At 31.8% G+C, this 21,671-nt stretch overlaps 1 protein-coding gene and 1 long non-coding RNA gene across 2 annotated transcripts; both read right to left on the reverse strand.

The window, feature by feature from the left end:
- Window positions 1-10,677: 10,677 nt before the first annotated feature.
- LOC124840803 (putative 2-carboxy-D-arabinitol-1-phosphatase) lies at window positions 10,678-14,817 on the reverse strand. The gene is made up of 9 exons (XM_047316928.2): window positions 14,401-14,817; window positions 14,163-14,268; window positions 13,368-13,584; window positions 13,142-13,260; window positions 12,848-12,946; window positions 12,229-12,282; window positions 12,061-12,159; window positions 11,731-11,838; window positions 10,678-11,346 (listed from the first exon to the last, which is right to left on the reverse strand). Exons 1-9 carry the CDS (start codon window positions 14,751-14,753, stop codon window positions 10,972-10,974), a joined length of 1,530 nt encoding a protein of 509 aa, XP_047172884.2. The 5' UTR covers window positions 14,754-14,817; the 3' UTR covers window positions 10,678-10,971.
- A 2,615-nt stretch (window positions 14,818-17,432) lies between these two features.
- On the reverse strand, window positions 17,433-19,668 carry LOC148201706 (uncharacterized). The gene is made up of 2 exons (XR_015784826.1): window positions 17,913-19,668; window positions 17,433-17,799 (listed from the first exon to the last, which is right to left on the reverse strand). It is a non-coding gene; the product is annotated as an uncharacterized LOC148201706 (long non-coding RNA).
- Window positions 19,669-21,671: the final 2,003 nt, after the last annotated feature.

The raw sequence follows: 21,671 nt of genomic DNA on the forward strand, positions 1-21,671 counted from the left end.
ATCAGCATTATGATCTAATCGTTACATCAGAACAATACAAAGCATCATGTGGTTTCGGTTGGGAAAGAAGAGCACTTCAATCAACACAAGCACATGAAGTATTAAAGCATAACTGATCATCCAGTTTCTATCCCCTCATGTTACACTTTTCGGAAGTTTTATCAAACCAAACATAAAGTACTCTGTTGGAGTACAAGTGCACGTTAAATATAAATAAAAATAACAAAGTTAAATATTTTATAAAAATTGTGAAAATTTATAAATTTATTGTTTTAAGGTTTTGAATTAAAAACGGTTGTGAGATAAGTTTATGTTTCAATTATTTTTTTAGAAAACTTATTTTGTATTGTATAATTGTTCCTCCAAAAAGAATGAAAATTTCTTAAATCCAAAGCAAAGTTGTTTTTCGATCGATTGACCACCGCTTCTAGACTAGACCAACAGATAATTATATATTAAAATCATCATCACAAATATAAGTATGAGTCTAAGTCTCATACTAGATAGAAATGAGAAAGTAGAACATTATACAAAGATGAAAGATTTATTAATCCATTATTTTAAGGTTTTGGGTAGAGAGTAGGTTAATCCTTTATATTATTAGTCTCAAATGTCGGTGACCCTCCTCACATGAATGTATTGAGAACAAACTTCATTTTTAACAAATGAGATTTGTAAAAAAAAATTTAAATTTTTTTTTTTTTACATAAAGGTGACAACCAATTTCATAAAGTTGAAATTTGATTTGGTTTGAAGTGAAAAAGAGAAGTAAATTGACATAGGTGTTTTGTGTGTTAGGTTATGGTTGAATTATTGTTGAAAGTGTGAAGAGGTAAAAGAGAAGTGAAAAAAGGGAATGGTGGATTCTGTCACAAACAATATGAAACAGCGCATAAGGGGCATCATTACTTTCTCTGGTTGAGGTACAAGTGTAAGGGCATGTTGTTTTGGGCCATGGACCCCAAAAACTCTGGTCCTGTTGGGAGCATGTTCTCCCTTCCTCATTATGAATCCAACATTCAAACTTGCTTATGGTAAACGTAAGGATTCTTTCTGTGAAACTGCATCTACAAATCACTCTGTAAAGTGCCATGGCAAATTCATACGAACAACAATTTTACTTGTTATTTAAGAGGGGAAAGGAGAAGCAACAAAAAGGTTAATAGAATGCATGCTTCTTGTGACTTTCCTCGTTTATAAAGAAGCCATGTTAACTTTTCTTTTTCTTTTTCATCTACATTTTCAACTTTTCCCTAACAAAGGGGAATAACCATATTCCTCACAAACCATATGTTTCTCTCACCATAATATTAGCTAGCTACAACTTGCACTCAATGCAAATGCAAGCAAATCCATAAGTAAAATAACATAATCATATCATATTATATATTATATTATATTTATCATTATTTTATTAACTCTTTACAAATATTTGAAACGGATCGATCACACTTACGTAAAAAATTGTTAAAACAACATTTTCAGGTTGGTTGTGCACGAAGCTAGCTGAGAAAAGGTACGTATTTGAATTTAGAAACCTTGAAATTTCTTGAGTCTTTTTGTTTGCTTAGAAGCAGTAAGCCACAAAGCTAACTTATCCTATCCCATCTAATTAGCTTTTGAAAAGTTCATTGTAGCAGATAGCTGGTAACTGAAACAGAGACTACAGATCCATGGTAGGGACTCATGAATCAAATCGATGTGTTATGATTAACCAATTATAATCCATGTGTCATATAGACACACTTTGTAAAACAATAAATTAGTAATGCGACCCCATAAACTCTACTCTTTTTCTAGAGTAACCTCACTGTTTTCTTCTTTCCCTTTTCATGCTAAAGAGTAGTTAGATTGAGATTCTAAAGGATCATGATTATGATGATACATATAATTTAACTCAAAGTGAGTGTGATGGTGACCAATGATGAGAGTTTTGAGATGAGAATTCATTCTACAAAAACAATAACAATGAAATCTGTTGATGAATTTGAATTTGAATTTTTGACAGATAATAATGCAATGCAGACTTGGTAGCAATAGATGTTAGACTTTATGTGTTGATGAAAGTTGAAGGAAGGTGTTACCCATCTGCGGGAATATTGGTAATTTAATAAAGAGATTGGGCCAGCCTTAACCTTTTTTCTCAACTTTTTCTTTGGTTCTTTCCTAAGGGCAATTCAAACTTCAAATCCAAAACGAATATTAATATTATGCAGAAACTGAATTATGCAGACAAACAATTTGAAACTGATAAGAATGATGAGGCTGTGGACTAGGCAAACTCTCCTTGCCCTAGCCAACATGTTCTCTCCATTATTGAACACATTCTGCACAATCACTGTTAACCAAGGAGTACACAACAATTTCTGGGTTTTTTTTTCTTTTAATTTTACAACCCTTCGTATAACTAATTTCAGAGATATTTAAGTTTTTTGGTTTTTTTATCGATTCTTGGAAGTCATTTGTTACAAGAAATTCAAATTACTTGCTTAAAAATGAAAATATACCAAGAATAAACTTTCTGAAAGAAATTATAGAATCATAAAAATATGTATAGTTATTATCCAACTTCTTTTAAAAGTATATTTATAGTCAATTATTATATAACTTTTTTAATAAGTTGACATTTAAAGGTAAGGAAATTCCATTTTACAACACTCCTATACGAATCCTTTTTATAAACCTGAAAAGGTTATACTTTTATTCCACTTCTTAAAAAATGTCAATATTTTAATACCAAAAATTCTCTCGCAATCTACATCACTCTATCAATATTTAAAGAATAATAATACTTTCACAACATTTTTTAATAACATTTTAACACTATTTACGTGTCATTCTGTGATTGGTCTATATTAATATTTATGATTATTATTATTAATTGTGCAGTAATTTTGGATCAATCACATAATATGTTAAAATATTATAAAAAAAATGTTAAGTATCATTTGATAGTAGACAAACACAATCCTCCGTGTATATACTCGACTTTCATCAAGTGTAAAGAAAAAGATATTTTATAATTTCGTTTAAAGATAAAATGTAAGTTTTTATAATAATTTGAGGATGAAAACTTATTAATTCTAAAAATAATTACCATAATTTATGATATTGACCTACTTGTAAATGTTCTTCTCATTAAAAACATGTTTATTGTAACATATTTTGAAGTAGCTGTCTTGTATAAACCATCTGTTTCTTGGATTGTACAATAATACAGTGAGTAGTCTAACGTTGGATTCGATGAGTCACAGATTATTAAATGTCTTAAAACCAATGGACTTTAGAGTACAGTTCTTTAAATATGATATTCAATGATATAGGTGAATGTTTAACTAAAACATCCGTTTAAAATTATTAAATGAGCAATCTTTGATTAATATTTTTGTTAAATTGAGAGAATTATTAGAAGGGTACATCAAAACATTATAAATGCATATGCTGATGTAATGTCTATGTTACATTAAAGAATAGTTTTGTTTCATCACTTTCTTCGGTTACAAGTTTGTGCTTCAAACATGATTTGGGGCTTACCTCTGAAATAAAGTTTAAAAAAAATAAAAAATTCATAACTCTTTTTATTTATCTTTTTAACTTAATCTTACTATTTTAAATGTCATTAATTATACTTTATTTTGTTTAAAGTGAATTAAAAAAATTAAAATGATAAATTGTATGTCACTAGTAAAATTAAAAAAAAATAATGTAATATAGAAGGACTTTCTCAAAAAACTCTTCATCAATTTTTTACGATTTTGATAGAAAATCACAATTAAGTTTTGCCCTTTTTTAAATAATGTTTCAATAATTTACTAAGCAAAATCGTGGTTAAATATTTTTTATTTTTTATTTTAAATAAATTTTTAACGAATTTTTAATCAAACCGTCGGTAAGTATTAATATATACTTTTTAAATTAAAAAAAGGCTTTTAAGCAAAGAAAAAATGAATTGATTGTAAACTAATAAAAAAATGAGAGCTTTTTTACAAATTGAATTTAACTCGTTTTGGTTTGGTTATATGATTTCTTTATTTAGAATAATAGACAATTGACTTTATTCTTATTCTAATTAAGTTAAGCGATTGGTTTTGGCGATAACGACAACAGACCAACCAGCAATTGAAATAAATGACTATTTTTGGCAATTTTATTTCTTTTATTAAATATTTTATCTATTGTATAAAAATCATGTGCTAAGTACAAAGTCAATGGCCCAGGATTGTGGACTAAATTTCCCATTTTTTTTATTTATTTTGAGTTCAGATGTTCCTAGTCTAGATCCGTTGCGTTGTACTGAACTTTTTAATTATATTTTTTAATATAGTGTATACGTTAAAATAATTATAATTTTTAAACATAATATATATATATATATATATATATATATATATATATATGATATAATACCTATTTTTGTCCCAATTTTGGTTGAAAATATTCGAAATGGTCCCAATTTTTTTTTGCTGTTTAATGTAGTCTAAAGAATGTAGTTTGTGTTCAATTTGGTCTTTTTTGCAAACGCCGTTTAAATCGTTAATGGCCAGATGTCCATATGTGCAATTACAGAGTGAAATGTCATGTATTGACTTATGTGGAGTCCTTTGTGGCGTTGTGAGTTGAATGGCCGAGCAGTGAAGGAGAAGAAGAAGGGAACCGAACGGCTGAAGGGGTGAGGCTACCAAACAGTGGAGGTGATGGAGGTGTGTGCCGCGACGAATTTCTGGTTCTTGTGGTTTGCAGGTTTGGGGTTGGCAAGGATGATGGAGGTGTGTGCCACGGCGACGCGTTGAAGAAGGGAGAGTGGTAGTAGTAGTGGTGGCCATGGAGATTCCGCTGTTGGATATGAATGTTGTACGAAAATCGCGATTTAGGTTGATGCTAGAGGAGGAAGACTCGTGATTTGCTGCAGGTTGGATGGCGTCGCAGATGGAGATGTGGTGGTTGCAGGTTCTCGCGTTGAGTGGCACGATTGTTACAGCGACGACGACCTAAAATGGGCTTTGCTGCGCAGTGGTGGTGGCAGCCTAAAGTTTTGGAAGTGCGAGGAAGATGATGCGCGAAGATGGTGGTCTGTCGAGCTGAGACCCTAATCAGAAATATATTTTCAATAATTAGGGCTTAGGTGGTGGAGAAGATGATGGAGGTGCAAAGATGGTGGTTGGCCGTGACCGTGACGGCGGCAGTTAGGGTTAAGTGGTGGCTAGCGTTTCTATGTAGGGGAAATTATGGCTTCTGGAGGTAGGAGATGATGATGATGTGTCAAGGGTGATGTGTCATTTATTGAACATCTGAACATCTGGCCGTTAACGATTTAAACGCCGTTTGCAAAAAAGGACTAAATTGAACATAAATTACGTTCTTTAGGACAACATTGAACACTAAAAAAAATTAGGACCATTTCGAATATTTCCATGGTTGTTAACGATTTAAACGTCGTTTGCAAAAAATGACTAAATTGAACATAAATTACATTCTTTAGGACAACATTGAACACTAAAAAAATTAGGACGAATATTCCCAACCAAAATAAGTATTATACCTATATATATATATATATATATATATATATATATATATATATATATATATATATATATATATATATAATTTTTGGGTTATAAAATAATGTTATTAGTTTTAACTTTTGAAAACATATTTTAGATTTAATTATACATTTTAATGTTTAAGTGTTACCGTTTTTTTTTTCAAAATAGAATTACGTTAGGCATCACGATAATTATATAAAAGATTTATTAAAAATAAAAAAGAACAAAAAGATACGAAGAATCATATTAAATATGATAAAATTACATTATATCCATGCACACAAAAATTCTATGAAAAGAAAAATTAAGTAAATATATTGATAAAAGATAGTAAACAAATACAACACCAAACAATTTAATAATCAAATTCATTAGTATATTACAAGATTTATCATTATTGATCTCTCTCATATTTTAAAAGACCTTTAAAATTTACTATTGCATTTTAGAAATCTTTACTTTCATAGATTTAGTTAATTTTCTTTCACTTATCTCTACTAAGTTTATTTGTAGTATGAATAAACTCATAATACTTAGTTATTATAATCATGCTTTTATCAAGCATATTATTCAATTTAAAAGTCATTTTCACAATTCTTAAAAAAAAGTAAGTTTCCTTGAAGATTAAAAAACTAGTAATTAACTATTTCATTTGTACACACATTTGAAGAATATTTAAAGGTAGATGGTTTTCCCTGATCATGATCTTGTAAGCAATCCCAAGGCATATGAAACTTCAAAGAAGAATATATTATCCATCTCTTTCACACTCTAAATTTTGAAAAAGTATCAACCACTAACTACCTGACAAGACTAACTAGCACTACTCACACAAATCACAATAACCCAACACCTACAAGAACCTAAAAGCATCAAGTTGTGTATCAGAGATGGTATGAAGGAAGAAGACCTACAGTGGGAGAGGCGCTCATGGCTACAGTAGAGGAGGAAGACATAGAAGTAGAGCGATAAGCTAGAAATAGGTAAGGGAAACACGAATCTCTTATTGAAATTGTCTATTACTTTCTTACATGGGAGAAAAGGAACTAACGATTACTATCTCTAAGCAGTAATCTCAACTAACCTAACTGTTTTGATAGCCTCCCATTGAATTGGATGATGTATGTTGACTAATCCAAGCTTGAGGATGATAGATCGAAAGTGAACACAGTGAGAAACTTGATGAAGATGTCAACAAATTGTTCATTTGAACGAATTGGGAGAAGATGTAAGATATTGACTTGGTTCTTCTCGCGTACAACATGACACTCCAAGTCATGTTGTGAGCTATATGCTTGACGGATTTATTGTTACGATAAAAAGCTAGCAGTCTGGATGTGGAGATCATGAAAGAGATAGTGAAGCTATTGTATCTCATAAACGAAACAGCTAGAGCACGATACTCGACTTCAGTGAAGGACCTGAAAATAATGTTATGTTTCTTATACTTTCATGAGATGAGAGATGAACCTAGGAAAAATGCAGAAACTTGTGGTGGACCTTCTAGTGTTAGGGAAAGTGGTCCAATCTGAATCACTGAAAGCCTTTATCTAAATATGGAAATCAACAACAAAGAAAAATCCTTCTGAAGGACTAGACTTCATATACCTAAAGATATATTACAAAGGTCAATAATGATATAATTAGTAAATGATTGCATAAATTAACTTAATAAATTGAAAAAAAATATAAGTCTTGATAATATAAAACAACTTTTCTTTCAATATGCAATAGAAGTTGAAATTGTCTAAATAACTTTTTATTTTATTATGAGAATTTATGTTAATTAGAAAAAGAGTAGAACATAACTCACCGCTTAACATTCATGTTTCTTTTAGAATATCCAAAACATTTGACAAAAATGAATGGACTTAGACCTAGTGAGATGAAACCCTATAAAGTATTTAAGTATATAAACAATTGCATATACAAGATTTTACGATGCATATCCTATTCACCAACATGATTATAAATTATCGAGGATTCAAAGTTAGTTTCTAACCTTTATTAACAGAAGAAACTTAATTATAAACACAATGTATGAGTTAATTGTTTAAAATTTTGATGCAGTGTGACCATTTATTTTTTCAGTTAGTGCTCTGTATAACTTTTTTTTTCTCTGATAAGCCTGTGCAATTAGTCCTATGTCAATATCACCAGAGATAAGTAAAAAACTGGAAATAAGATACCTAAAAGTAATAAATGAATCTTTGCTGCAAAGACAACTAGGAATAAAAAAATGTTCCTTTACATGGGATTTTTGTGTTGCTTTAGGGAAGTTTGGTTAAGGGTTCATTTTCTCATTAACACATGTTAGAAAGTGGGTTTTAAGCCTAACTCAACCCCACAAAACCGGCTTTTAAGGTGAGGTTTGCACCTCACTTATATATTATAAATTGGCCTTATCTCTAGTCGATGTGAGACTTCCAACACACCCCCTTCACGCCGAGGTATAGACATAGGCACTAACCATGGCTCTGATACCATATTAGAAAGTGGGTTTTAAGCCTAACTCAACCCCACAAAACCGGCTTTTAAGGTGAGGTTTGCACCTCACTTATATATTATAAATTGGCCTTATCTCTAGTCGATGTGGGACTTCCAACAACACAAGCTTTAATTAACTTGATTGATGAAAGTGACACTTAAAACTCTGAACACCCTTTTCTTTTCTTTCTCAAAGATAATCAGAATATCATATCTGACAGTGTCGGCAAAATCAACGACTAGTTCCGTGTGATGGGACGGATCAAATGGTATACTAAATCATTGAACAAGTTTAAACATGAATCACAGTTTTCAATTTGTGAAATTCTATATCTCTTTCAGTTCAAAATGAACAAACAACGGCTTCCATTGAAGAATTTTGGTGACTGAAAATGCTTCAATATGTTCGATTTGTATTATCTTATTGGGATAATATTATTAAGTCAATTACTCGTTTTAGATATTATTTGTTTTTTAAGTTTGGAACTTCTTTACTTTGGTAAGTAAAATAGTTGAATATGTTCAATTTGTATTATCATATTGTTCTGACTTAAGTACATTATTAGAGTTCATCCATTTGATGTATTGGTTGCTTTCTAGTTTAGAAATTTTTTCTTTTAAAAACTTTAGTATTTTTTCGTCATTTTTAAATATTGGACACAACAAAAGAAATTTATGTGAGAAATCTTTTAATCTACTCCAAATAATTTAAGATAAGATAGGTGAAATCTGTCTTTAGAGTTGTTTTTTGTTTTTAGTTTTTTTAATGCATGCAACATTCTAAAGATTAATTTTATTTTTTCCTTATAATCTAAAAAATTGATTATTTTAAGGTTTAATTGTATATATATAAGACAAATTTGAGAGAAAATTGATTGTGCTCAAAATAAAATTCAGTGAAAATACTCTCATTGAAGTAAGGAGAGTTAAATATTTAAAGTTATAATGACTAAAAGAAATACTAATTTTCTTGAAAGAAATTAAAATAATGCATGAATTAGTGAAAGAAATAAAATATTGATTTTGATAAAACATTATGTGGTAAAATCACGTGTTATGTAATTGAATGTGAATGCGTTTTTTATTTGGTTAATATATATATATATATATATATATATATATATATATATATATATATATATATATATATATATATATATATATATATATATTAGCATGTTATTAGTCATATTAAAAAAAAAGAATGTGTTTATTCAGTTTTGTACAAATATTAAGGATGTTACATATTCAATCTTCTTAAGTCTAAAAATTCACCATCTCATGGCAGAATTATACAAATTTTGCTATAACAAGATTCTACAAATTTATGCAGCTAGAGAAACAGAGGAATAGATTAATGCTCAACTACATTATTTAAAACTATACCCAATTACCACTGTTTCTGACACTATTCACCTTATTCTTGTGACAATGAGTGATAGTTAAATATCGCATAACGTTATTATTCTCACGTTTTAAAACATGTGTATCTTATCCAATAAATTTAATCATACCTGTTCTTTTTATAGTTGTTTTAAGTAATATTTTTACTATTTTACCAATGAAATGAAAAACGGTAATGTATGATTTTTTTTATATTATTCTCTAACCATTAAAACTTTTATTTCGTAATGTATAAATAAAGTTGCTTGAAACCATTTAAGAAATGAAATACTCGGAATATAATTCTCTTTAATATGTACATAATTGTATATATATCATGATGATACAAAGATTTATAAATGTCATAATTCAGTGAATTTTTCTTTCTAGTTATTTAAGGGAGAAAACTTATTTAACAGTTTATTGGAGTTTCTTAAGAAAAAAGTTTATTTCTTTTTATGTTTGTATGGATCTTTCTACGTTATTCATTAAAGACATACAATATATGAGCCTACTTTACATAAAAGATTAAAATTATTTCAATTTTCAAGATAATGAGTATATACATTTTTTTAAATGATTTTTAATTTTTAATTTTTATTTAATGCAAGACTTAGATTTATATTTGAATTTTCAAAAAAATTGTTTTTTCTTTTTTTTTCTTCCTGAATTTGATCACTTTTCTTTAATTATGAGTGGTGTTTGGTTGAAATGCTTTTGTTTCTGGATTGCATTTATGCCTAAACTTAATTTAAATTCATAACACAATTAAAATTATTATTTTATTTAGGAAATTAAATTGAGTTGAAGTTAAAAAACATAAAAAAAAAAAATAAAGAAACTCAATGTTGGAAGTGAAGTGAAATTTCAGGTAAATTTGACTTACTATATATACATAAAAAAAGAAAAGAGTGTTGAACATGTTAAAGCATTGTTAAACGAGAATTGAAGATTGGTTCAATGGAAATTTAAAACACCCTTGATAGTTGGATCTAAAAGTATATAATATTAAGAAACTTGTTTTCCCTTTCATATTTCTCTGGATTCATTATATTAAAACGACATATAGAACACGTTTTCTTTTACTACTTATCTGTAGAAGAAAGGAGAATAAAAAATACTAGACAGAACAACTTTTGTTCTATAACATGTTCAATGCCTCTCCAATAACGAATTTCATCAGAGTCGTAGCATTTTTTGCTGTATCTTTTGAATTCTGCCAAAGAGCACAGTTCATTGATTTTGTTTCTAGACAGAAAAATAGTCACGAATCAACATAAAATTCTATATTCTAAATTGCTATATGAAAAGAAAAATGCAGCACAATTGAGAAAGTAATCTTGGATGATTGGTGTTATGAACTGTACGTATCACATCAAGCAATATCTATATCTTGAAGTGATCTTATAAGCGAAATACCTTATAAGATTTCACTTTTGCAGTCATCATATCATGCCTTGAAATTTCAACCATCTTGACCATGTTGAACCTCTGAAACTCTACAATTCAGATATGGGTGTTATTTCAATTCCATTTTAGAATCACATGTTTACACTTAAAACTCTTCACCATCTTCTGTTGATCTTGTGATAGGTATGGACCATCTCCCCAAATGTGCAGTATAATTTATGCATCTGATGACACCTTTTCCCTTAGCTCCATCAGGGAAGTCAAGAACACTAACGCTACCTGCATCAAGATGAAATGATCCCAACCATTCTTTGCTCAAATTAAGGCAGTGCCCCATTAGTGCTATGTTGATTGCAGGATGACCAACTGCCACTATAACTTCTCCTGGCTTAGATTCACCAGATATTTCATCCAACAAAGATAGCCAGGCTTTTCCAGATTGATTCCATAATGTTGTTCTCAGTCCATCATCTACTCTATTTAACCAACCAGGTTGAAATGGCGGAAAATTGGATATATCCTGCAGTAAATAAATGAAAATTAGACAGAAAATACTAATAATGCACACATAAACTGTTAGCCAATTCTTGTTGTTTAAGAAGACTAAAAAGATGGATATTGAAATTACAAGCAGCTATTGGTACCAAACACTTGGCAAAACCTTTTTCTAGTTGAATTTCTTGGTACATTGAGATGGTCACAATTTCCTTCTACTTCTCAACATTGTTTGTCATCACGCTTTTTATCTATATCTTCAATTGGTATTTAGCAAGTTTTTGTGATCATTCCTTTGTAAACATCCTCCCAGTACAGAAAATACTACATTGACTAAGGTATCCATTTCAGTGAAAGGAAAATGTGAACAAATGATTGATCCACGTTTCCACATTCAAACATTACTTGCCGTTTCAGATTGTTTGAAGATAGCTTCAACATCAAGGTCCCCCATCTGCTTCATCTCAACATATCGAGGCACACAGTCAGCTCCCAAGCAGTCTGCAGCTTCTTGTACCTAAATTTAAATCTAACAATTTAATCAGAAGAGAACAAATATAAATAGAAAAAGAAACCAAAACTCTCCAGAGGAGAATGTGTGTATAAAACCAGAGTCAGTGTAGAAGTAGATGCAAGTACTTGCAATTAATAGATTAAACTAGGAAATAGGAATTTGACATGATAGAACTAGGAATTTGGCGTGAAGGAACTAACTACAAAGTACCAAAAGTGAGCCTACCTGGGAGATTACCGAGGCTGTCCCAACACAGGCTTTATTAGGACTGCTAATTATGGAACTCACTCTCAAATCAAGTAGTAGCTCTGCAGATTTCTGGGACTGTTATACATGCAAAAGGTCAGATGAAATAACTTTTCCCCATCTATTTCTGATTATTGGATGTAATACCTGTATGACACCAAGCATGTTCAATGGTTGATCACCACCCAAAGGAAAACCATCCTGTTAACATAAGGTAGTTTGTTTAGAACCTGGATGTGAAGAAATGCATTTGGGATCATAGACCAGATCAATCGATCATCCCAAAAACTTAAATTATTTGGTGAAAGCACAACTCTAAACCACATGGTTGACTATATGAAAACCTGAAAGATGAACTATCTACTCCAAAACCTTAAGCTTTTTGGGTAAAATATCCCCAAATAAGTTCATGATATGCATCACTGCCATCACATGAAAATTTTATTAAAACAAAAATGATTTTGTATCTCACATGAAGATTTTTGGGTGAAAGCATACAAATGGTTTTATATCTCACAATTTTCATTTCAAGGCAACTTGCATTGGATATTAGAATGAGTCATAAGAACGCTCGGTAATTACTTAATGTTTCAACTGACATTGCTTGGTTCATAAGAAAGTACTTCGCTGCAAGTACTAGAAAAGAAATGGCTCAAAAGGGTAGAGTATCCGCAGCAGCATATCAGTTTTAACTTCACAGAAGTAAGTTAAATAAAGACTCAATTTTTAGAAATTTATCAAATACATTTTAGCCATTGTTTCATACCTCTGTATTTCCTTGTGTTGATCCATTACAAACAAGTACGATCCTCTTACTTGTCTCTCGACCTCCAGATTTCCCACCAGCAATAGGTGAACCAGGGGTCTGCATTAAAGTTCAACTCTGTTTGTAGAACAGTTTTTTATAATAAAAAACATTTTTTTTGTTAATAAAGAGGGAATAACACACTCTTCATTCACATTAACTTTGAAGTTATGGCAGAGGATAGCAAAGCCAATTCCACATTTAACCTCAGATGGTCCACTTTGTGGCATTGTACCAAGTAAATGGGGCATATACCTGATTTAAGCGGTTAAGGCAAATATGCGGAGATCCATCATCAGATCTTGGGATGAAGTCCAGCACACTAACACCACAATTGCTCTGAAGTAATGTTCTGAAATACTCAGACCCCAGACCTGATTTTTAGGAATGGAAGAAAAAAACTGAGCATACTATTCAAATTGACAAAAATTTGATCTTTTCTTTTCATCATCAAAATTTCCTCAGAGGGAGAAACCGGTACCAATTGCTGTGGCAACAAGAGCCTGATTAACAGCATTGTGAGCAACCACAAGAACAGACCTGCTATCATGAGCTAAGATTTTAGTCCAGCAGCTTCTAGCACGTTCCCACAATTCTCTAACTGGATAATGACCATCAATGATGAAATTCTCAGCATCCACCTGCCATTGACGATAAGCAGAACCAAATTTTGCTTTCCCCTCATGCTTCAGCAGACCCTAAAGTAACACAATATCAGTCACACCTCACCAAGTCACAAGCTATACCTCGGTACAATACAAACACCATTGTAGTACTTAAAAAGATACAGGCTTATTTAATTTGTGCAACAAATAGTAAAACTATTTCGTATATAAATCTTTGACATCACGAAAACGTGACACGTTTTATGACTACATGTAAAGCAACAAAAGAATGAAAGCAAAACGTTTTCTTAAACAGTTATTCTATTTTTTCATACAACTGGTTTTCTCCAGCCTATTGGATACACTAGTATCGTCGGCTCAACGTGCTTTCATGCACAAGGAGAATCCTTCACTTTATGAATTTTTCACTAAATGAATTATCACCAGCATGTATGAGCGCAGGTATCTGACCATTAAGTCAACACAGTGCACTCTAATTATGTTCTTTTTTTAATTACCAGGGAACATAAAGAGAGAAAATAGAATATAAACAATCACAGTGAGCATGATTTACAATTGGTCAACACTGACTATAAAAGTTGCTAAACAGACATTAAGTAGAAATTGAACTAAAAAAAATGATAATTGTGTGAGAGTGGAGCATAGCATACTTGAAAGGAGTACAAATCGATTTCCCTCAAATCAAAGTCGGTAATGATGGGGTCCTGGCGAGATCCCCAAATGATTTCGGCGGTTTTCTTGGATCGAGCCAAAGGACTACACATTATTGGAACAATAAAGAGCACAAAGAAGAAAATCCAGTGTCACGAAGAGCCATAATCATAATAACTAACAATTGCATTAAGCAATGGAAGACGATGATAATGATGATGATGATGATGAAGAAACCTGGCAAAGCAGGCATCGAAGTGGTCGTCGATGAGCATTTGGCGTGAGGTCTCAGCCTGAGACTCCCCCTTCTTCGTCAGAACAGAGAAATTAGAGCTTCCTTGGATTCTCCCCTCTGCGTTCCACGTGCTTTGCCCGTGCCTCACCAGAACCACCCTCTTCGCCGCCCTGATCGGTGGAAATGCCAGCGAAGGCTGCAGCTCCGAATCCAATTCAGCTTTCTCCTTCTTCTCCTGCACGCTGCTGAGCGAGCATCGAATGACGACGTTTCTGCTACGGTGCGATGTGGGAGTGGGGTGAAGACGATGAATACCCGCAGAAGAAGAACCACATGGTCTTACCACCAAAAACATCGTACTGTGTCTGCTGCCACTCTAATTGGGTTGGAACTTCATATTCTGTTTCTTTTTAATTTTTTAAGTTATTATTATGTAATAATATGGTTGGTTGCAGTTGTTTCCATATCGCTCTGCGTGGAGGGAGATGCCTGCGGAAAGACACGTGGTCCAAGAACCAAGCCTCTATCTTAAAAATCTTATTATGTATAATTTTTTAAGATAGTCTAACTTTTAAAGATTAATAAAAAATTTACCGATAAAGACCAAATTTAATTCAAACAACTATAAATTTCCACGAACATATATCTTTCAAGAAAATGAAGTTTTAATAAGGAAATTAACACTATAAATTCAGCTGCAAATCTTCAGAAGTCAGCAGCAGAATAGATGAACACTATGGATCCAACTTCTAAGCTTACATGGATATTAGTATACCCCAGACATTCTTCCATCTAGCCGTAGGGTTTTGACCATCAGTCTCATTATTATGATTTTGAGGTAGCAAACAACGCAACACCTCTTCCTCATGGTTTTTAAGAGCTACAACACCTCTTCCTCATGATTTTTAAGACCCAATCTTCTTCCTTCCTCTAAGGACTTACAGAGATCCTCATCATCATCTACAAAAGCTGAACTATGTTACTATGGGTTCATAGCCGACCGATCGGTAAAAATGCAAGAGAGCCTTTACGTTATTTTGGGCTTATATGCTACCGTTCGATCCCGACAAGCTTCTCAGCTGTTCGGTCCCGATGTTGAGCAAAATTAATGCACAAATAAATGTGATAATGGTTATCGTTAAGGTTTGCATTAATGACCATTAAGAATTAAATTAATTGGTTAGATTATTTTAAACTCTATAAATAAGGATTTAGGTTCGAAGTAAACTCACGTTCAACTCACACTTGATAAACAGTTATTTAACTTTAATGAACCGTTCATAAAAATCGCTCCTAACTTGAGGGTGTCTTTTACAGGTATTTCCCTTTTTTTCCATGAAGTAAATCGAGCTATCAAAACTGAAGTCCACCAAATAGTCAATACTAAAGATAACCGAACGGTCTAAACTGATAACATACAAGCGGATCACACAAGTCAAAAATAAATGTCTCGGTCACACAAAATCCCAAAATGTTTCGGTAGCTATCAATTCAAGATTTCATTCCATTTGATTATATTCTACTATTCTAATATGACATAATCTTATATATATTAGTATGTTAAACTATTAAATATTATATTTAATTACTAAGTTTTTTATTATTAGTTATCTATGTATTTAATATATAAAAGCTTGAAATTTAATAGAAAGAAGCAAAAATGAGAAAATGATGAGTGAATTGAATTATTAGGAAGAAAACCTCTGTGGCGGATGGTGTCATGTTTAAAGATACTCAACTTTCCTGATTCGCGGCTATAATACTCAAAATCAATCGATGACTGTGTTGAATCTCCAGATAAAACTATTATGATTTTTTCTTATAATTTGCTTCTTTCAGTGCCAACCACATTACTTGTCTGCTTCATGCTCTGCTTTTCTCAAACACAACACACCATGAATCCATTTCAAAACAGAACACACTAAACACAAACAACTTTAAATGATTTTATTGAGTCGGATAAAATTAAATTATTTAATTTAATATAAAAAATTGACAAGAACAATTTTAAGTTATGAGGATCAATGTGAAAGTTATTTTGATGGAAGAGAAATATGAACAATGAGGTAAAGATATTATTTTCACTGTCACAAACATAAAAGTGTGAAATGATAAAACAATGAAATCAGAAATATTATAATTTTATGTGAGTTGCATTAAAAAATAGTATAAATAAAATCAGAATAATCGTATATACAAAATCATTGACGCTTATAATACATTTAAAAGTAATCATATGTGTTCATAACTAAAAAAACCAAAAGTAATGATTGATTAAGTCGAATACATTCTAGTGATATAACATCAAAGTCATACACAAAGAGAAACACTTTTTTATAAGAAACAATGAAAGATTGTTATTCTCTTTTAACATGTTGACAAAATTTACAGATAATAAGAACTATGGATTGAAAGTTACGTGTATATTAAAAATAATATCAATTTTGAATATATAAATAGATATAAATTTTATTTTACAAACAAATTTTATAATATTAAGTTTCATTTATTAACATAATATTAAAGTTATAATTAAAATTTAAACATAAAAAAGATATATTAGAAGTCCAAAAAATAAGATAATTTAGAGTATACGAATAAGTATAAACTTAACAAAAATAGTATCTTAATAATCTTGTTAACTAAAAAAATTAATTAATAAATGATTTATAAATATTTTAAATCTTAAGATATTTTCAAGTATTGTGAGTTACTGAATTCAACTTTTATATATATATATATATATATATATATATATATATATATATATATATATATATTATTTATCAATAAATAGTTCCTACACTTTACGGAAACTAGTGGAGTGTACTTTTATTACAAGTTTAGAATGCAACTATAGATATTTAAAATAAATTAAGTAATATAATGGATATATTTTAAGATTTGTTCTTCCTCATAGTATAAAACATTAAAACCACTCAAACTAGATTGAAGATTGCTTTTAAACCAACTAAGGTGAGTTGTCCAAACGTCTCCATTTTAACTAGAGACAATTCTTAAAGGAATCAAGATCGACATTGTACTATAAATATATTAAAACTCTTACAATTTTTTTTGCATATTATTTCATATTATATATAGAGAGGTAGGGTTGAGATCTCTAATTCAAAGTATTTAAAGTTGTCTGTCCTATCATCCAATAGCAGTTCTCCCTGCACCTCACCTCCTTCTCCCTACACCTCCCATTTTACACTTTTTCCCTCTTTACTTAATGGTTTCTCAACCACCAGCAATCTTCCTAACCTTCAACAACCCTAAATATCATTGTTATTGTACATGCACCCCTTCACTGTTATTTTTCTAATTTTCATTTTTCACTCCTTCAGTTCTTCAATGCACTGTTATATTGTTTTCTTCAGTTCTTCATTTAACATTAAACCCTAACAAAAAAAATCAAATTTTACAAACAAAACAAAAAATTCTTAAAATAAAATATAGGTTTAATACCTCTTTTGGTCCCTCGAAAGGGGGCCAAAGTTCAATGTGGTCCTACCTTTTTTTAGAAGTTCAATGTGGTCCCACCTTTTGTAAAAAGTATGCAATCAAGTCCTTTTTGGAAACGGCGTTGAGTTTTTAACGGAGCAGCTGACAGGGTGGACTGAAGTTAGCTACGTGGCAGTGTGTGGGTAATACGTGGCTGTGAGAGGGTGATACGTGGCTGTGAGAGGATAAATGTGATAAATGTGATAATATTACGCCTTCTCTTTTCCTCTTCAGAATCCCACAAACCCTAAGGAGAGCCTCTCCTTCATTCTTCGTGACCGAAGCAAGAGCGGCGCCGCATGGACGGAGACGACGGTTATGACGGAAGTTACGGCGACCGAAATCGACGTGAGTGAACATTGGAGTTAGGAGGGGACAGATGTGGAGGAGATGGCCGAAGGTGGCGCGATGGTGGAGTTGAACGGAGGTGCGACGTTCTCGCGAAACAGCCTTCGTGGTGGCTCTGCAGTTCTGAGAAGGAGATAAGGTCGCGATTGGGTGGCTGGCGAGAGGGTTCGCGTTCTATCTTGTACCATCACTCTTTCCTTCTCTAATTCTCCCCTCTGTTCCAGACTCTTTTTGTTTTTCTTCTAGGCCCTTTCATTTCTTCTAGGCTCTTTCTGTTTTGATTGCTTCAATTCCTTCTTGCGAAAGAAAATTTGGCTGGAAATGGTATCAAGTAAAAGTGGAAGAACAGTGGAATAAACAGTAAGAGTTCATTACTTCTTTCCCAAAATGCAGAAAGAAACCGTAAAAAGACTAAAATCAAATAAAACAAAATAATGAAATCAAATCAAACATAATAAGTAAAATCAAACAAAATAAAATAAAATCATACAAAATAAAATAAAATGAAATAAAACACCATAGAATAACATAAAATCAAAACAACTCAAACAAAATAAAAATAAAATCCATAAAATAAAATCTAATCACATAAAACAAATCAAATCAAAATAAATTCAAAAGGAATAAAATAAAATAAAAATATAATAAAAATCAAACCAAATAAAATCTATCGAATCAAAATAAATTAAATGAAATAATATAAAATAAATACGATAAAAAAGAAAGGATTATTTATTAATTATGTTTTTTTTATTTATATTTTTGTGTTTTATTTTTCGTTTTCATTCAAAGGACAAAAAGATCTTTTGAGAGGTGCAGTAAGAAGCGAGAGGTGCAGCACTTCACTGAGATATTTTAAGAAAGTAATGAGGTTGGAATAACACACTTTCAAATTTTCTCGCTTCCAAGTCCCAACTTCCAATGGTCATAGTTGCATTATCCTCCTCTCTTCCCGTCGGGAGAAACCTCTTCTCTTCCTTACCATCAACGCCGCCACCCGCCGACCGCACTCCTGCAGAGGCTCTCCTTAGGGTTTGTGGGATTCTGAAGAGGAAAAGAGAAGGAGTAATATTATCACATTTATCACATTTACCCTCTCACAGCCACGTACCCCCTCTCACAACCACGTATTACCCACACACAGCCACGTAGCTAACTTTAGTCCACCCTGTCAGCTGCTCCGTTAAAAACTTAACGTCGTTTTCAAAAAGGACTTGATTGCACACTTTTTACAAAAGGTGGGACCACATTGAACTTCTAAAAAAAGGTAGGACCACATTGAACTTTGGCCCCCTTTCGAGGGACCAAAAGAGGTATTAAACCTAAAATATACTAACTTAATAACAAAATAACATAGTCCAGGACCCCGTAGAGACCCTAAATCGAAAAATACAGTCGCAAATCGAATGGTTGGCCTTAGCGCAGCTCGAACTGCGGAAAACTCATATCCGCACTTCCAAGTGCGCCCTCCAAAAACTAAACGCAAATCCACCTGCGGTTATTGTCTCACACAGATCCAACTGCGGTGCAACCATATCCGCACTTCTAAGTGCGGCGGCCATTAACTGCAGTTCCATGTGCGGTTTGGCCTGCAAACTAACCTGGACATTGATGTACGAGAAGAAGACACCCTACAACCACGACACCGACGATTGAAGAAATGAGAGACGAGAGCTAAGGCACAAACACGAAAAATAGTGAGCAAAAAACTGAACAGAGGGGAAGGAAGAGCACTCACGTTCAAAAAATTGTGAAAAACGAGGGAGTAGGGTAGAGAGGAGAAAGAAGAAAGACTCAAGGGTAGAGTTTCACATGAGATGCGGCAGACGGGAGAAAGAAGCAGGGGTGTGGGGTTTAAAGTGAGATGTAGCTAAGGAAAAGTTTCAATTTTATGAGTGGATGAGTCAACATTTTTAGAAAATCAATACTCACTGACACAACAGAAGTAGAGTTAGGGGTAGGGGTACAATTGGAATTAAAAAAAGGGTTAAATATGTTTTTAGTCCCTAAACTATTGACCGTTTCTGGTTTTCGTCCCTCTTCCAAAGTAAGGTACAATTTAGTCCTCAATCTTTAAAAAACGTTCGTTTTAGTCGAACTAACGAACGTTTTGAGGACTAAAACGAGGACTAAAAACAAAATTTTGAGGACTAAAACGAACGTTTTTATAAAGAATGAGGACCAAATTGTACCTTACTTTGGAAGAGGGACGAAAACCAGAAACGGCCAATAGTTTAGGGACTAAAAATATATTTAACCCTTAAAAAAAATTAGGAGGTGCAGGATGAACTAGGTGAGGTCCAAGGAGAATCACTCATCTCCTTATCCTAGCCGTGAGGAAGGGTGCTTGCAAAAGACACTCCTTGTCCTAGCCGTGGGGGAGCTTACTATTAGGTCTGACTCATTATTTCTATTAATTGTCAATAAATGTTGACAGTCAGTCGCCTGATCCAAAACTAAAAAAAAGACAAAAAACCTCGAAACCCTTGCTGACCTCTCTCATTCCTCTCAACCATTTCTCTTTCATATCAACATTTTCTCTGTCATCCTACCATATGGTAGTCCCAATTGAAAAAAAATCAGAAACACTGACGGTTAAACAAATTCTCACAAAAAATAATTTTATAATGAGTTTTCATTTTATAATTTTTGTCTTATCCAATTTTTACAAGCATAATGACATATGAAGAAATTGGTAATTCGCCTGAAAAAAATCAGAAATACTCGTTGTTAAACAATTTCTTACAAAAAATGATTTTATAATGAATTTTCATTTTATAATTTTTTTCTTATCTAATTTTATTTAATTTTCACAAGTATAATGACATCAAAGAAATTGGTAATTGGCTGGGAAAAAAATCAGAAATACTCGTTATTAAACAATTTCTTACAAAAATGATTTTATAATGAGTTTTCATTTTATAATTTTTGTCTTATCTAATTTTATCTAATTTTCACAAGCATAATGACATAAGATGGAATTAGTAATTGGCCTAGAGGGTTTTCTTGGAGATGATGATTCAACATGTGCAGATGATGAAATTAGAGAAGTTAATGAAAATGATGAATTTGAAGAGATCTTGAATGAACCTTTGCCTAAAGTCGAATATGTCAATGACTCAACTCTTTACAAAGGCAAATTGTTTAAAGGCGAGTGTTTCTAATTTTTTTCAGTTAAGGCTACCATAAGATGATAGAGAAAATGTTGGATTGAAAAATATGAAAGAGAAATGGTGGAGAGGAACGAGAGAAGTCAGCAAGGGTTTCAGGATTTTTTTTTTCTTTTTAGTTTTGAGAATGAAAATTATTCGAATATTCTTGAACTTAAAACTTAGAATTCATAATAATTTGAGATTTTTTTTTAGTTTATATATATATATATATATATATATATATATATATATAGGTTTACTAACGCGCG

This window comes from Vigna umbellata, chromosome 3 (genome assembly GCF_029865625.1).
Source record: "Vigna umbellata cultivar VRB3 chromosome 3, Vumbellata_1.0, whole genome shotgun sequence".
Taxonomy (NCBI): domain Eukaryota; kingdom Viridiplantae; phylum Streptophyta; class Magnoliopsida; order Fabales; family Fabaceae; genus Vigna; species Vigna umbellata.

What these genes read in the sequence shown, in the direction of transcription:
- LOC124840803 (XM_047316928.2), bottom strand. Translation starts at nt 14,753, where the DNA reads ATGTTTTTGGTGGTAAGACCATGTGGTTCTTCTTCTGCGGGTATTCAT. An exon ending in CAGCCTCGGTAATCTCCCAG is followed by an intron (nt 11,839 to 12,060) that starts GTAGGCTCACTT and finishes ATTTAAATTTAG; the next exon opens with GTACAAGAAGCTGCAGACTG. An exon ending in TCTTCAAACAATCTGAAACG is followed by an intron (nt 11,347 to 11,730) that starts GCAAGTAATGTT and finishes TATTTACTGCAG; the next exon opens with GATATATCCAATTTTCCGCC.